At 41.7% G+C, this 17,215-nt stretch overlaps 1 protein-coding gene across 1 annotated transcript in view; it reads left to right on the top strand.

Moving 5' to 3' along the window:
- LOC130178469 (myomegalin-like) overlaps positions 1–17,215 on the top strand; it is a 45,151-nt gene that overhangs the window by 5,446 nt on the left and 22,490 nt on the right. Inside the window, 6 exon segments of the mRNA XM_056390741.1 lie at positions 1,065–1,175; positions 7,145–7,221; positions 9,671–9,794; positions 9,885–10,042; positions 10,133–10,289; positions 10,887–10,940. Coding sequence (XP_056246716.1) covers positions 1,065–1,175; positions 7,145–7,221; positions 9,671–9,794; positions 9,885–10,042; positions 10,133–10,289; positions 10,887–10,940 — 681 coding nt within the window.

Genomic DNA, 17,215 nt, shown 5'->3' with positions numbered 1-17,215 from the left:
CTCAGTCAGACATGCTACATACAGTTAATTTTCTGCAGAGATAAGGCTACACAGAAAACCCATTATTTGTCATGAGAGCGGTATTAATTAGAGTTCAGAGGGTTGAAGCAGTTAAGCTTAGCAATAGACTACTATTTTGGTTGTACTATTCATACCTTTTAAATGTTTTTTCTTGTTTCCTAAATCAAGTGTTTCCGTGTTTGATAAACTTGTGTAAAGTGTATCAGCATCGGCATGGCGTCTGGTGTGGAGAGACACAGCTGTTCTCTCAATAGGGATTGACCTCCAGGCTCAAAAATATGTTGAAAAGGGGAAAGGAAGTGGTTAAACTGGAGAAATGAAATTTACCTTTAATGTAATATCTGAAAGGAAGCAGAAAAGGACACAAAGGGACTGTCATTTAACCCCCTACCTTCACTTCATCTTCATCCTCATGTCTATCTTCCTTTCGACAGCTCTGTTTTGCAGAGGGGTGAGATTTCCCTTCATATTACAAGTGCCTGTGAGCCCTCAGCCTTTTACCTCCCCCCTTCTCCTCCCCCTCCTCTCCCCTTCCACCCATCTCCCATGGCAGTCTGGGATTCCAGGGATGTCTCCTCCAGTAAAATAAGCTCCTGTCCCGTCCCCTAGTAGAGCAGATCACACCATGGAGCTGAAATGGCTGCATCTCTGACAGCCCGGGCTGCAGAGTAGCCCTCTGCACTGCAAAGGCCCCATTAGACTCTAGTGTGTGTGTGTGTTTGTTTGGGTGTGTGTATGAGTGTAGTTTTGTAGATGGTATCCCAATGGCCTGTTAGAGGCTGGGATGCCACTTTGTAAATAATTAGGCTTTTTCAGGTATAGCATTATGCTCATTAGGAGAAGGAGCTAGCATGTCTAACGGTTACCGGACTCTATCACAAGGACATATCTTGACAGTCGCTGTCCTTTAATATGGACTCTGTATTCACCCAGGATACAGAGAGGTCGAAGACGACTGTTCATTTCTGACCTATAACGGACATGTCAAGCAGTGTCGGTGCTCTTTGACGGTCATGTCTAACGGTTACCGTACTTTGTCACAGCACCTGAATGACCTGAAGAAGGAGAACTTCAGCCTCAAGCTCCGCATCTACTTCCTGGAGGAGCGGATACAGCAGAAGTACGAGGAGAGTAGTGAGGATGTCTACCGCACGGTGAGTAGGGCAGCTCTCTCTGATTATGAGGAAATGAATTGGGATCTGTTTGACTGCTGATGTGTGGGATTATGAGTGGTTGCTCTTCAGGGGCCAAGGGTCATTAAATTCATTAAAAGAAATGATCAGCACCAATTGATTTTTGCTTTGTTGACAGATTTGGTGCTGAGTAGGTAATCAAAAGAGATGATTTGTGCCTTCAACAATGGTATTGGATGATTGTTGTCAGGATAGTCTTGAAGAGTTGCTTTACTGAGCCACTTCCACTGTTTGTTGACCCAGCTGTCGCACTGACCTGGTTGAGGTGATGTGACCTGCCATGTGTTTGTTTTACCAAGTGCTTGTGTTTAGATATGACTACCATGTGAAGGACTACACATTAACTAGCTTTTTGCTCAGGAACCTTTAAGTGATGCAGCTTATGTGTGTGCCTGTCTGTCAGCTGTCCAGTGGGACCTCTGTTTTGCTGTGTATTGTTGTCTTATACTGGGATTTGTGAAAATTTTATGTGGTTTAGTTAGACAAACTAAATTTAGGCTCACCCCACAGCCCAGGGATACTTTGGATTAAACTGCAGCTGCAGAGATATAAAGACTTAGTGGGGTATACCTGTGGACCTATAATGGAATCTCAGCAATAGGCCAGTGATAAAAAATAAAAGGGGGAAAAAACAAAAATTACACACCAAATGTGTCAGTGGCACCGTGAAAAATGTGATATCAAATGCAGAACAGAATGTCATTTTTCTGTACTTGGTTTTCCTCGGGATGCACTGAGCCGATACACCAGATCAATATTGCTGCTGATACTGACCTTATTTAGCCGATCAGGTATTGGCCATGGCATGACTGATCCACATTCAATACAATATAATATTCTGTGTTTCCACTCTCATGAGGCCAGTGCTGTAATACAGCATTGGCCTCATGTTACTTTATTTAAAGATAATTCAAATAATTCCCCATAGTGAGGTTTGCATATTTATACTGAGAATTAAAGATAACACTGATATTGGATCAGTGATTTACAGAATACCTTGAGTTGAGGTATTTGAATTGGTATTAGGGGAGAAAAAAGCTGGATTGGTTTATTTATCAAATAGTTCCTGATTTAAATTTTAAGAATGCCAATTTGCAATTGTATTTTTATTGCAGTAAAGTTCTTCTATAGCTGCGTGTGTTTAGACAACATTAGATATTTGAGCACTTTTGTAAAATCAGAAAAGGGTGTTTTTTTCCAGTAAACATTTATGTTCTTCAAAGTAAATTATAGCCCCATAGATGACCTCATAACACATAATGTTCCTCACTTAAACCTTTGGGGAAAAGTCAATCACACAGTATAACACAGAGCACTGATGTAACAAATCAGGCTCCCTAAGGTATCTGAACCAGGAGAGGCGAACCAGGCAAATGTTCGGCATCCCCGATCGCCCCACATATTGGCACATTTTGCAATGACAACTATAAACCCCTTAAACCTCCCATAAAGGCCTGTACTGTGCACCAATGCTTCACCAAACCCCCCCCAAGTGGGGCCCCTAATGATGTATGTGTCTCGCCACTGTCTAAAACAGTATTGTTTTGTTACTGGTACCACAGGCCAGATGTTATACTCTCACTGGTATTAATTATCAGACGATATTCTGATAGATTAGTTTACCAGACAACAAAATTAACAAAAATTTGATTTTTTTATAAACCGATTTGTTGTTTAAATCTTTTATGAAGCAAAAAACATTTTCTCAGTCCAGTTATGCTCTTTGTCTGCTTTATGTTGTTGAACATCTTTGGGCTTTGGATGGTTGCTCAGACAAGACAAGAAATTCAAAGGTGTCGCTTTGAACTCTCTTAGAATTTATTATGGCATATGTTTTTCATATTTACTAGATTACACAATTAAACGATTAATCAAAAACATAATATAAAGAAAAAGTGATGACGAAAATAATCATTTGTTAAAATGGCAACATTTTTAAACTATTTCTCTCTTCCTCAGAGTCTCTGAGTTCACCTTTTATATGCATGCACTGTGCTCTGTTTGTTTCTAAGTCCCTCTGCACTCCTCTGTATGTGTGCGTGCAAAGTGAGCACCTACAGTAAGGTGACCCAGCTCAGCTGGTGCCTGTTTGCATGAGGCAGTCGGCATTTGAAACTTGTCTCTCTCTTCCTCTCATCATTCCAAATCCCTTGTGATCATCAACGACTCTTTGATATGAGAAAATGAAATGGCCGCTTGAGCCAGCTGAACAAGACCTGAGTGTCCAGGCACTTATCCTCCGCAATTACTGCATACCAGCAGTGACTGGGTAAACTGATCCCACAACATACAGACATGCAACTGGAGTTTAATCCTTGTGCTTGACAATCCCTCACTCTGTTTGGCTAAAGGTTCATCAGTCTAATCACTATTTTATTGGAGTCTAAATCTTTGCACTGTAGATGTTATCAGACCTGAGCAGCTCGGGTACATAGTGATCTTTCTCAGAGCTTGAGAGACTCTATTTATAGAGCAGGTTTGAGTACACTGATTTATTTATCACATGTATTCATATGAGTGTCCATATGACATGAGAGGCACTGTGTTACACGTGTTTGTGTTTCTCTTCACTGTATGGTTTGTTATATTGGTCTTTTTTATAAAGCATTTAATTTCAGTAAGTTAGTTAGTTCGAACAGTTAGTTCATAAATACACTTTATGATTTAGCCATATTATTTGATATGAATTGTAAGTAAATACATATTTAACATCTTGTGCTGAAAGAATTTCAGTTTTTAATTCACTGATTTCTAGGCCTACAACTGATGATCATTTACACAGAATAAGCTATTGATTATTTTTCAGATTAATTTATTGTTTAGTCTATAAAACATCAAGAAATACTGATAAATGCCCATCACAAGTTCTCAGAATTCAGGATAACATCTTCATATGTTTTGTTTTGTCCGACTACCAGTCGATTTACTGTGTAAAACAGAGAAAACCTGCAGGGTTTTACATTTGAGAAGCTGGAACATGTGAATGTTTGATATTTTTGCTTTAAAAATGACAGTTATCAAGATACTACCAGATGTAAATCTTTAGTACGAGTCAAAACAGCGTAAGCAGGATCACCATGAACCTAAATGATAATACCTGTCAGTAGTGTTAGTGATAAGTCATCATAACATTGCATGTGTGTTTGTTTTATGTGTGATGGTCCTGTCCATGTAGCCATCTCCTTTTTGTCTCACTGAATGGTTATAAGTGGATCTGTTGCTGAGGGCTGACGGGTCAGGAGGGGCTAGAATAGCAGGTGCACTGTGATGGGCGTCTATATTTAGAGCTGTTTTCAAGATGGGAAAGTGTCTCTCTTACTGTAAACCATGTTGACACACACAGTGTGTGGCACATCATGTATTGTTAGAGCATGTAGGCAAATTACTTGCCATCATTAGCTATTCAGAGCATATGTGTGGTCATATGTTGCATAAGTTATAGCTGCTGCTGCATCACTTAGCATCAGAAGAGTGGAATGCTTTGTTGGAGATGAATTGGACAGAGTAACATTAATGATCAATATAAGCAGAGGATATGCAGAGTCTCAAATAGTGTTAATTTCAGTCTGTTAACATACAAAACATTAAATCCAGTTATTAGGGATGTTTTTTAAGATGTTATCACTGAACACAATCCACTCTTAGACTGATATATTGTCATAACCCAACATCTTGTCCCTTAAAATAAACTTCTGTTATTATATTTTTACTTTCACAACATTAAAACTATGCTCAGTCCAAAAAGTATTACTAACTCTGTATTACTGCAACTGCTGTTATACTGACAAGTATTTTCTCGATTGACTGATCAATAGTTTTTTCTATAAGATGTCAGAAAACTGTGAAAAAGGTCCATCATCCAGTTCTCCAAGTCCTCGTATTGAAGAAGCTGCAACCAGTGACTAGTTGGAGATTAGTTTAAAAAAAATAAATAAATAAACAATCAAAATATGATGATGATCAAAATACAGTAGTTTCCTAGTTATTGTTGTAGCTTGACAGCTCTTTCCACGATATCTTATAGAAACAGCAATTTATTTTATCATGTAAAATCGTGATATCATATTTACAAGTTGCAGTTTTATTCATGAATATTTTGTCAGTCTGACTCCAGCATGACTGCTGTGTACTCTGGTCACATGCAGGATGAATGTGTACATGTGTGTGTTGGTGCCTGGAATATGTTCATGGGTAGGTTTCAAGCTACGAGAGTAGGTACACGTGTAGCCCAGCTCTGTGAGTGTTATCGACATACAGTACATACACACATAAAGCTCTCTGCAAGGGACAGGGGAGTGTTAACAAGCTTGGACGTGCACGAAGAGGCACTGAAACATTTCTGAAAGAGAAATGGAGAAAGGAAAAGGCAGGAAAGGAGAGACAGAATGACGTAGGGACAGAGAGGCAGCTAAACCAAGATGATGGACAAGAGAAAGTGGATGATCTGTTGAAATGAATGAGAGCCAAGCTTCAGTGATAATGGCGATAAAAACCACTGAGACCAATTATCTGATCTGAGTCCAGCAGACAGATAAACTGTCCTCTCTATCCTGTCTGAGGTCAGAATGGAAGGAATGAAACCCCACCATTCCTGCTGTTTAAATCCTCTGTCCCATAGCCCAGTTTAAGAGCCCTGATTGTCCCTAAAATGTCCCCCGTGGTCCCCCAGCAGGTAAACAAACTGGAGTTTAGCCTTTGGCCCCGGTGGTGAGTATTTGAGCCGCCCTGAATTCTCCAGCTCTAAATATACCAGCCCGGTCAGATGTTCTGTACTAATGACACACAACACCCACCAGCCCTTATTCACACAGCAGAGACAGAGGGATCAGGGTGTGATGGAGAGATGTAATGAGGAGGGGGGGGGGGGGGATCCGTCATCTTTTTTCATATCTTGAATTTTTAATTGAACCTCAATTAGACACACTCTACACAAAGGTTTTTCACCTGATATAAATACAGCATGATTGTAAAATAGATTGAGTGGTCCTTTGTTTCTGCATAAATGACAAGATTTGCTATGAGTCCAATGTATGTGGTTTGCTGTGGGCATGTTTAGTGTGTAAGGTGAGGAATCTTAAATAAAACTTTTATTTTTGTGTTTTCACAACATCACAGACATGCTGAGATTATTTAAACGGTCCAAAACTTTTTAATCTTTGCAGTGACTTGATGAATTTTGTTACTTCCATTGGGAATATCATTGGCCATACCCTCAGATGTTTCCCGTGTTGGCCTCTGTACACATCATAGAGCTTGAGTCCTGAGAGGAAAAGACCTGTGTGGGCGAACCATATGTGTGTAGAGGTTTTACAATTCAAATAGTTGTATGTCAGTTAAGACATCTGACAACACTGCACACCCAGTCCCTACCAATTTTACCATTTCAGGCTCATAATTAATTACTAGGTGACAATTTACAGAAATATCCTAGAGATATTAGAAAGCCTCTGTAAATCACAATTGCTGTTTGTGTTTGGAAGCTCCATGCCCAATGTGGTAGCTACTGTATATTGACAACCTAAGTTATGCATGTTTGCCTACAGAGTGTTTGTTTTGAGAAGAAAATGCTTCTTCATTAAGTCTGCCACGGTTAGCGAATGTGAAAACAAAGATTTGTTGTTTTTTGTAAAAGGTTGAAAAGCTATAAAGACTGCAATTACATCTGAAAACTGACTTTCATTCTTATGTCAAGTTTCACATGGGGTGATCAATCATTTTAACAGCATATGATACTATTCATCATTCTTTATTCACAGCTACAAATTACCACTAACTGACTCTGCAGAATTATGTTGTACAAATGATCATTTATCTGTTGCTGAGATTTTATGCTGGTGGGGAACACAAACTGTGATGATGATGATGATGATGATGATGATGATGATGATGATGATGGACTGGCTGACCTGACTGCTGGTCATCTTTTGCAGAATATCGAGCTGAAGGTGGAAGTAGAGAGCTTGAAGCAGGAGCTCCAGGAAAAACAGCAGCTTCTGGACAAAGCCCTGTAAGTCCTCAAATATTAATCTTAAATATATTGTTGTGAACTTCCAACCCTTAAGTTAAGACTTCCTAGTCTGTAAGTGTGACAGGCAGGTATCAACTGCCCAGCTTCATTAAAATAGTCTACGGAAACAGCCTGTGTAACATAATTGCATCCAGTTATTTTAATGTTTTCTTTGGCCACATAGACTGTTCAATATAGTCTATAGTGTGTATCAGTGGGCAGCTGCACAAGTTGCTCCAGTGGAGTTAGACACTGACAACACAGATGAATCCTCTAGTGTCAGACCTCGTGTGTTTATGTGTGGTTGTGCACCTCCATCTATGGATGTTGGCTGCAGAGGAGTAAGTGAGTCCCTGCTAGAGATTATCTCTGATTCTCTACATGGTCCTGTCTTAACGGGTGGTAACACCTCATATCTCTAACAGCTCATATGTCGTGCAGCAGCTGATAGAGGCAACACACACACACAAACACACAATGGAGTTACATAAACCTTCATGTATAGGCGAATGCAGTGTAAACACCTAACATGTTAGAATAGTCCTGGTTAGGATTATTGTATAAATGCTGTATGAAAAGACTGATATTGTCAGTGTGGCATACCGATGAGAGAGACCACGTTTTCAGTTTTCAGGGTTCCTGCTTTCTTATTGTGGTAATTGTTTGTCCCTTTTTGACACTCTTAATCCCTTAAAACAGATGTTCACCTCCTCCTGCAGGGCTTCTCTTGCCCCAGGGCGGAGCTTGCTGCAGGGCTTCAGTAGAATGTATTGGCTCTGCACTACTTTGATTTGGCATATGATAGAGAGAGAATCTCTCTGCTGCTGAAATCATCAGAGATGCTGCTTTAAAGGTCATGGTTGTTGACCTTTAAATTGGTATGGATCATCACTGGCCAGCTGCTGGTGCTCTTGGAAAGGATAAATTGGATCTTATTACTTATTACTAGTGTCTCTATTTTTGTTGCTGTTGTTGCTCCCTCTCTGCCCATCCTTTACTTTTGTATTGTTATGGATAAACGTGATTTGAAAAGCTGTCAGTGATAGCAGAGATGATTCTGACAGTTAAGCCAGTTATTATTGCATGACTTTGATTCTGCTGTCTTCTTGGTCAACAATAATGCTGCTTTATATTTTATTTCTACAGTGCATAATTTGTGCTGTGCTTGTTGCCACAGAATTGCATAGCCAGTGTCAAAGGTAAATGGTAATCTAACTATCAGCGGGAAAAGTGACCGTTTCTGCACAGCCCCAGCCCTGTGTTTTGAGGATCATCTTGATTGCCAGAAATTACTGCCATAGCCAATCACTGGAGCTGTTGGAAAAACACATCATAAAAATATATGTAACAGTGTTTGTCTGATCTTAAAGCACAGTTGTCAACAGATTCTTACTACTGTCGTACTGTGACTCTTGCTAGTTTAAATTGTATACATGTGATATTTTGGGGCATTTTTGCCATTATCCCGTCAGTACAGTGAGAGAGACAGGAAATTCAGGGTTAGAGAGAGGGGATGATGCGCAGCAAAGGCCCTCAGGTTGGACTCGAACCCATGGCCACTGCGGTTAGGGTAAGTCTATATGGTACACGCTTTACCAGGTGAGCCACCAATGCGCCCTCTAAACTGTATATGTTTTTACTGAATCCTCTGCCTCTGAGTTCTTGCGGAAGCAGTGATTTAGGCTGAAGGTCTTGTCCACTACACAAAAAGGACACTTGTCCAAGTGACAGACATTTGCATTACTCAGACTGGTTCAAAATATCCCAGTTATTTGAGCTGTTGCATGTGGTGGACAGAGTTAAAAACGTAAGTAGAGAGGGTCCAGAACAGGACTCGTGGCGACAGAGTGGCGTGTGCCATTCTGGGAGCAGGAATTCTGGGATAGGGTCGTTGACTGACTAAGTGATATAGACAGATGCTTGTGCAGTTGGGGGCCAAAGGAGTGAGGAAAACACTTATGAGTCATGAGCCACACGTGGTTGTAGAAGAACACAAAGGATGTGTGTGTGAGAGAGATTTCATATTTCAGAGTAAAGTCTAAAATATTCATGTTTCATGCACACAAAACTTTCCCAGTTCAGTTCATTGTTTTACCACAAACACATCTGTCAGTTAATCTTCACATCTGTGACTCAAATCTCTGGTTGAACTCAGTGCTGCTGCCACAGTCGAGGTTACTGTCAGAAGGAAAAAGGATCCTAATTGAATCCATGACTGTATAAACATCAGATCATGTGAACATCACTGCATGTTATTATTAATTATGACAATAAAAGTCTACACCACGGGTGGGGCACGTACTTAATCTGCGCTATAAGTAGAAGGGTGTTGGGTATCCAATGAGCACCGTAGCCGACAGGAAAGTGATGACATATTATTTCTTGGTTGTCTCCATCATGTCCTAATGCTGACCCTCTGACTGCACTTGTGTGTTTTGCTCTTTGACAGCACAACAGCAGAGAGCTTGACCAATCACAATGAGGCAGAGCTGCAGAGACGGTGTCAGGAGAGACAGCAGGAAATTGATCACATGCAGCAAGTGCTTGAGACCAAGATTCAGCTCCTGCAGGAGGTTGGTCCTCTTACACCTTCAGGTATCTAAACTGACACAAAGGTGTCTCAGATTTACAAATGATAACAGCTCCGCTCTGTGTGTTTCCAGGAGGCCCAGCTAGCACGCAGCGAGGCTGAGCGGATGGCGTCGCTGGCTGGATCACACTCCCATGCCTCCCTCCTCTCCCTAGACACCCCCATGGAGGACATCCCAGAGGACGAGAGGCCTCTGAGCATCCTGTCCCCATCGAAGACCAACAAAGACAGGTGCACAAAAAAAATCTCCTCAACCATGAGCAACACCAAACGAAATCCATCTCCAAGTGGCACTGACTGACCACGTCTGTCTGTGTTCAGGTTAATAGAGGAGCTGACTAAAGAGCTTTGCTCCAAAGAGGCACTAATTACAGAGCTGAGCGGAGAGAAGACGACCCTGACATTCAGGGTGGGAGAACTGGAGGGACAGGTTCAGGAGCTGTCTTCATCTCTGCTGCAGAAGGACAAGGATGTGGAGGTATGTGGCCTTTTATTTCTGCTTTGAATGACAACTAACATTGAAACTCTGCAGCTGAGTTGTAGGAAATTGGTTCTCAAACTTCGCTATGTCCTTCCTCTAATCTGAGGTAAAATTCACTGAAGGAACCCTTCGGTGAATGTCTTTCTATAAGCTTTTTCTCCCTCATGTATATAGAGTCAGTCCCTTTACAATTGATACTGTCCTTCTATTATTACTGCATTCCTCTGGACCACCATGTTGTTTCTGGCCAAACTTCTATTCCTGAAATGAGGCTCCTGAAGCAGCATATGTGACATTCCTCAGCCTTATTTTAACAGCTATTCACGTAGGTCACAAGAACAGTTTGCACACACAAACTACTACTTTAACAAACACAGACACTGATGTAAGCAGATGCATCAGTATGCAAGTATTAGTAGTACAAATTTAAGCACACAAAAAAAAAAAATTCATAAGTCAGTCTGGGTTTATTTATTCACTTTCCTGTTGTGTGCATTCCCTTCCTCCATAAAGCTTAAGGTTGAAAATAATTATTGATTTCTCAGTTCCTATGTTGGTTCGTACAGTAGGTTTACAGTCTTCTCTGTTACACAGTTCTATCAGGAGGAACTGGGTCGAGAGAGGCTGCGCATCGAACAGGAGATGCAGGTAGGTGCATCGCATTAATGCATAAATTTGAGCTCCTCAGTTTGATATTTAAAACGTTAGTTCTTTAGCCTTCACATGTCATTATACAGTTCTCCACTAAGTGTCAGAGTAGCATCACTATGTTCACTGTTGAAGTCAGACAGACTCTGCCTCCTCATGGAGAAGTGACACATAGCATTTTCACACAAGAGCTGACAACTGTAGATTAAACATGACGCATATTTGAATTATTTAATTTAGTTTGTTGTTTCACAGAAATGACCTGCAGTAAAAGAAAGAGGGAAATATGAAAACTCACAACATGACCAACACAATATCATTTACAATAAAATAAACAGTAAGGTTGTGGTACGGAATTAAGCAACTTCATCTAAATTGGACCAAACAGAAGAAAGCACAGTATTAAAAATATTTTATGAAAGTTATTCTGTCTCTGCAGAGCGTTTTGTGCAGAAATCAACATAACAAAATCAATACAACTACTGTGCAGAATAAGAGAACAGAGCATCATTATACCATAGCTGAAAGAACTGACTATTAAGAAGGGCATGGTAAAAAGTAAACCAGTAAGCCAATGAAACATCCTGCAGTGAAGTTAAACTCTGCTCATCTTTGTGCAATCAAATCCTGAACACATGGATGCAAGGGACATAACACAAAAAGAACTATGTGGTAATTAAAGCCGCAGTGGATGGAAAGTTATGTGAGGCTTGCTTTGAAAGTACAGTCCATCTTACAGAGGATTCTTCTCATCACACAAAGTGCCAGAATCTCATTACATTTACAGGCTTTAGCTGCGCTGACATCCCCAAGGACACATTACTCCTCTGATATGTAATGAAACTACAAATGGAGAGGGACCATTATCTTGACAACAGCTTTCTCCACCCAGAATAAATCCCTACCATTTATTAGTCTTTTAAATTAATATAACATAACAACAGCCATAGCATGACCTGTGCAGTGCTGGTTCTTGTTATTTGGCAACAACCCGAATGTGTGAATGAATGTTTTTGTTGCAAATATATTTGATGCTTGGTGAGTTTCTCTCAAACAGTGTTTTCGTTTGTCAAGGTGCTGCTGCAGGCGTTTTAACTTGTAAATCAGTTTTGGATGAAGGATGCAAATGTACTGGGTAGACAGGCTCTCTGCTCAGATTTCACACTGGATGCATGTGTGTGCGGAAGTGTGCATGTGTGCCTCTGTTAGAGCTCACAAATCTGAGCACCATGTTCAATGATGAACAACTACACTGTATGTGCAAAACATTGGGTCACTATGGTAACAGTGGGCTAGTGTATAATAAGCTTTATAGTATCATTTACAAATGCTATGACACTTTTTGTGTTGGCGTATTTACTGTATGTACATAAGAAAAGACGTAGCCTTAACATGAGTATAATAAGAGACAACACTTGTGGTTTTTGATGCCTGAATCGGAACCACATGTGTGTCGAAATACTTGTTGTTGTGTCAGTGCAGAGGACAATTTGACTTTGCAAAATCAATCAAAGGGAAGTGACAGTTGTTTGTTGAGTAAGTGGTGTATGTGTGCGAGAACTGAATGAATATGCTGTTATGTGTATGCCATTGCTTCCATGTTTAGAAAACTTATTTTTGCATTTAACAATTTAGAAAACACCGGTGGAATATTGCTATATCAAAAATGCTTTGCAATATTTTGTAGCTTTAAATGACACCTAGTGCCTTTTGCTGCAATGAAATGATTCAAAATGTGGACTTTGGCAAAGTTCTGCAGCAGTGAGAGAAACGGTCCTACACACAGATCAGAAGAGATCTTGTGAGGATCATTGTAACTGGGGTTTTGCGCGCGCACGTGTGTGTGTGCGCACATTCCCATGAGGTGCCTTCTTTCATATGTGCATGTGTGCATGCAGGCATCTCGCTGGTTAGCAGTTTAGCGGCTCTGGTTTCAGCCAGGTTGTTGATAGGTCAGGTCGACCTTTGAGTGATCTGCGACCCTGACACTGATATCAAGTTGTGTTGTTTCAGACGGACACCCGCCACAAGAGCTCTTAATTAGTTCCCCAGGCACCTCAGCCATTTAGATCAATTCTATGTCTAGGGAGAAAGGAGGAGGCGGGAGAAAGTATAAAATGAAACTTCTTAACTCAATCATTTCTGTTCCAATAATAATTTGTACACTGTAAACAGCTAAGTTGTTTATGTTTTTACATTTGTTTGTATTTATGAACATTACATTTTGAAAAATAAAAGGGAACATTCACAATTACTTAACATACAAATATAACATAGAAATATCACATGTCTAGACTTATTCAGCTGCATCCTTCACACATGTGTTGTAGGCTGTGTACATCCTTCTGAAAACATCTGATTTCAGAGAAGTCCAGACCAGTAATTAACCTTTAAATAATCAGCAATGAAGGACCTGCATGCAGACTCCCAAAACTGTGACTCACACATTAATGTGGATGTGCAGGATCACACTGTGCCCTGAAGCAAAGGAACTGCTTTCAGGATGAAAGTACATCCATGGTCAACAGGGGATTTTTTTTTTTCACTGCGTGTCTGTTTGGAAGTCACAGCATGGCAGCATGACCATCTGTCTTTCTGCCCTCGGGAAAACAAAAATTGTGGTTGCCGCAGAGGCAAACTTGCACAGTCAAATGCATCAGAAAGGCCTTTTTGTTTGACCATCACAGTGAAACCATTGTTGATATATGTGCACCACGGCAACAAGAAACACTAATGATCTTGTAGCAAGAACATGTTTTGACACTCTGTGTTCATCTTTGGAAAATTACACTGGTCTGTTGAGGGCGCTATTAATAGACCAAAACTAACAGACCAGTATGGTTAAACCTTAAATTATTACGTCTTCAGAATGTTTGATTGCACTTTTATTACCTAATGGAGGACAGGGAGCACTTATAACAGTAATTATGTAGCTGCAACCAATACTTGTTTGTTCATTTATATATGATAACTGACTCAAACCACTTATTGATTATCTAAACATTAATCTGTCAAGCACTGACTCTCTGATGCTGCCAGTAAGATAATATCCTCTATTCAAAGTTTGTCCTTATATCTTTACATCACCACACAGCAGCCGTCATCTTACCAACTGGTTTTAAGGCTCACAATCTTATGATTAGTAGAGAAAACATCCTAACTCCACAGAGCTTCTTGGCTCGGCCTGATAAAATTGAATATAATGTTTTTTTTTGTCAGAACAACAGTCCAAAACCCAATGATATTCAGCTTATAAAACAGAGAAAGGCAGAAAATCTTGTGCCGGATAAGTCACTTAAATAATTAATTGATTATGAAAATAGTTGGCAATTAATTTCCTGTCAAGTGACTAATCATTTAATCCACCAATAGTTTCAGCATTAGTTTGTATAAATTATTTCATATACAGTACAGTTTAAACTCAAATACTAGAATATAGAAACTGGTTCAAGAGTCACCCTTAGGCTGTGTGTGTGTGTGTGTGTGTGTGTGTGTGTGTGTGTGTGTGTGTGTGTGTGTGTGTGTGTGTGTGTGTGTGTGTGTGTGTGTGTGTGTGTGTGTGTGTGTCTGTCCATTTGATTTATCATAATATTATTATCTCTAAAAAAGAGAGAATTATTACACATATACTTACATGGTAAACCTCGTAGAACAACACTACTGTATTATCGTGTCAATAAAGAAATATAATTTGAAAAAAAAAATAGAACAATATAGAATAGAGTCTGTGTTGCACTCAGTTGTATTTAATTTTACAGAGCGTCACTAATGTTAACATGCTACTGAGCATTTCACCTGTTCAGTCAGGCGAGCGAGCAGAGCTTAGTAAACCGGACCGGAGGAAGTAACCGACTGCCAGGGTACATTACTCCGTCTCTTTCACATTAAACCTTAAATAAAGCGGATATTCGCTGGTTTTACGTTTATTCGTGTGTTTCTTAATGAAACTCGTCGTTATGAATCGGAATCATAGTGGCTATTAAACCGTGAGCACCCCTATTTGACTGCATCCGGCGGCTTCTCTACCCCCCTCTTCCCTGAATGGTGCACTCCGCCGCTGCAGGTCTAGATCAGGCAGCCACCGCGTTATCAGCCCGGAGGATCTCCGACCGCACGGAGGAGCCAGTCTGATGTGCGCGTGTCTCCTTCACGAGCTGTCGGTAACAGCTCTGAAATGAATGAGGAGTCCATTCCTCCGAACACGGACACCGGGGAAAGAATCAGATGACTGTCCTGGGACGCATGTTACTGTTCCGTGTCCGTGTAAAAGGGCAGCGGATTATTACCGATACCCGGTCGTAATGAACCTGATGGCGCGTGCGGTGCGGCTCATGTGTCCGTGACAGCCGAGGGATGGTGCAGAGGAGCGTGCGGTGCTGTCGGGACATGCTAATCACACAGTATACGGATAAATACTGCATCTGTTTGACTAGACTTCAACATCTGTGGGGGTGTACGCCATATTCCCGATGCACCTGCACGTCCAGCAAATGAACGGTGATCCTGAGCTGATGGAAATCTTTACATGATAGTTACAGTATCTGTTAATCTGCTTTTACCTCATCGTTTTCAGTGCTGCCAAGAACCACATGTGCAACCATTCTCTACAAGCCTGGACGACTGCTTCTTCTTTTCTACCTCATCTCATTTCTCTTTAAGCCATTGAATTTAATGCCATTGTGTGGACTGGTGCCATGAAGAGCTTTACACTATATCAGATGCAGAAGGCTTTTTATTGTAATATGTGCTTAGTCTGAGGCAGCTTGAATGTCAAATTCATCATAAGGATCCAGGTGTCCTCATGTTAGAACAAATAAGAAATTCTACCACTGCTGCATGATTATAAACCTGTGGAATGCTTGATCTCAAGATGAAGGAGACGTGTCGCATCTGTGGCCGGGAGCTCTGCGGTAACCAAAGGCGATGGATCTTCCACCCCACTGCCAAACTCAACCTGCATGTGCTGCTGTCTCATGCTCTGGGGCAAGAGCTGACCCGGGACGGCAGAGGAGAGTTCGCCTGCTCCAAATGCACCTTCATGCTGGACCGCATGTACCGCTTCGACACAGTCATCGCCCGTGTGGAGGCCCTGTCTATTGAAAGGCTGCAGAGGCTCCTGCAGGAGAAACATCGGCTGAGGCAGTGCATTGGTGGGCTCTACCGGAAAACAAATTCAGAAGAGGGTGCAGGGACGATCAGTGGAGGCAATGAAGGACCAGGAGATGGTATGGTGGATATTTCAGGTCTCACCCATGCGAAGTACTGTGCCCTGCTCCAGGATGACCTGGTCTACTCTTTGTATGAGTCCTGGGCTGACGACAGCCTGGACAGTCACCATCACCACCACCCTCAGTGTCCTGTGGGTCCAGGGTCAGAGGTTACAGTTGCCGGCTCACAGCGCTGTGTGCACAGCACTCCCAGGAGGTGTCGAGGATGTTCCTACTGGCGGGTGGCAGACTCAGACTACGAAGCTGTTTGTAAGGTGCCCAGGAAGTTGGCACGGAGTATTTCCTGTGGGCCATCAACCAGATATTCAGCCAGTGTTATCGGAGGTAGTGTGATTGGAGGAATAGGAGGTGTTGGAGAGGGAGACAGAAAAAATGTGGAAGATTCAGAAGAACCCCCCTCCTCTCTAACTCTGGTCCCTGGTTCTCGGGAACCCTCAAGGACATCAGACAGTGATCGCACCCTGGCTGGACGAGCCAGCTCCAGCCCCTCTATAGCATCCCTGGAGACAGCTGAGGAATACATCCAGCCTGGAGCCATAACAGATGGTCCAATGAGCTCCCCCAGGGACGCCATAGATGACCGGATATGTGACTCCCTCTCTGAGGAGCACATAGGAGCCCCGCATGGCCAAGGCTCACCTGGGCTCAGCCTCCCTCTGGCCCTCTGCTTGCTTCAAAGCTATGCCGTCTACCGGCCAGTCCAGAGCCTTAAGGGGAGCAAGCTGCCAGTGCTGATCAGACGGAGCTCCAGTAATGGAAGCAGTAGGCTGGGCTTCCCTGATCCTGTCCTGGGAATGTTGTATGGAACTCCAGATGGAGAAAGAGACAACAACATGCTGACACCTGAGCTGGAGACCCCTCTGATCAGGCTGGATGTCAGGATGGCTCAGGTTCTGAACCTGACTGACATGGAGGATCTATTAGAAGATTTGTACAAAGAGTATCCTCCCCCACCTCCCCACCAGGTATAAATCTTGATGAGGATGGTGATGGTACTGAATACAAATTTTCACTACTCAAAGATGAGGAAACTTGTAGTGAATTTTG

The sequence above is a fragment of the Seriola aureovittata genome, chromosome 12 (genome assembly GCF_021018895.1).
Source record: "Seriola aureovittata isolate HTS-2021-v1 ecotype China chromosome 12, ASM2101889v1, whole genome shotgun sequence".
In the NCBI taxonomy this organism is placed as follows: domain Eukaryota; kingdom Metazoa; phylum Chordata; class Actinopteri; order Carangiformes; family Carangidae; genus Seriola; species Seriola aureovittata.
This window is presented reverse-complemented; position numbering and strand designations above follow the sequence as displayed.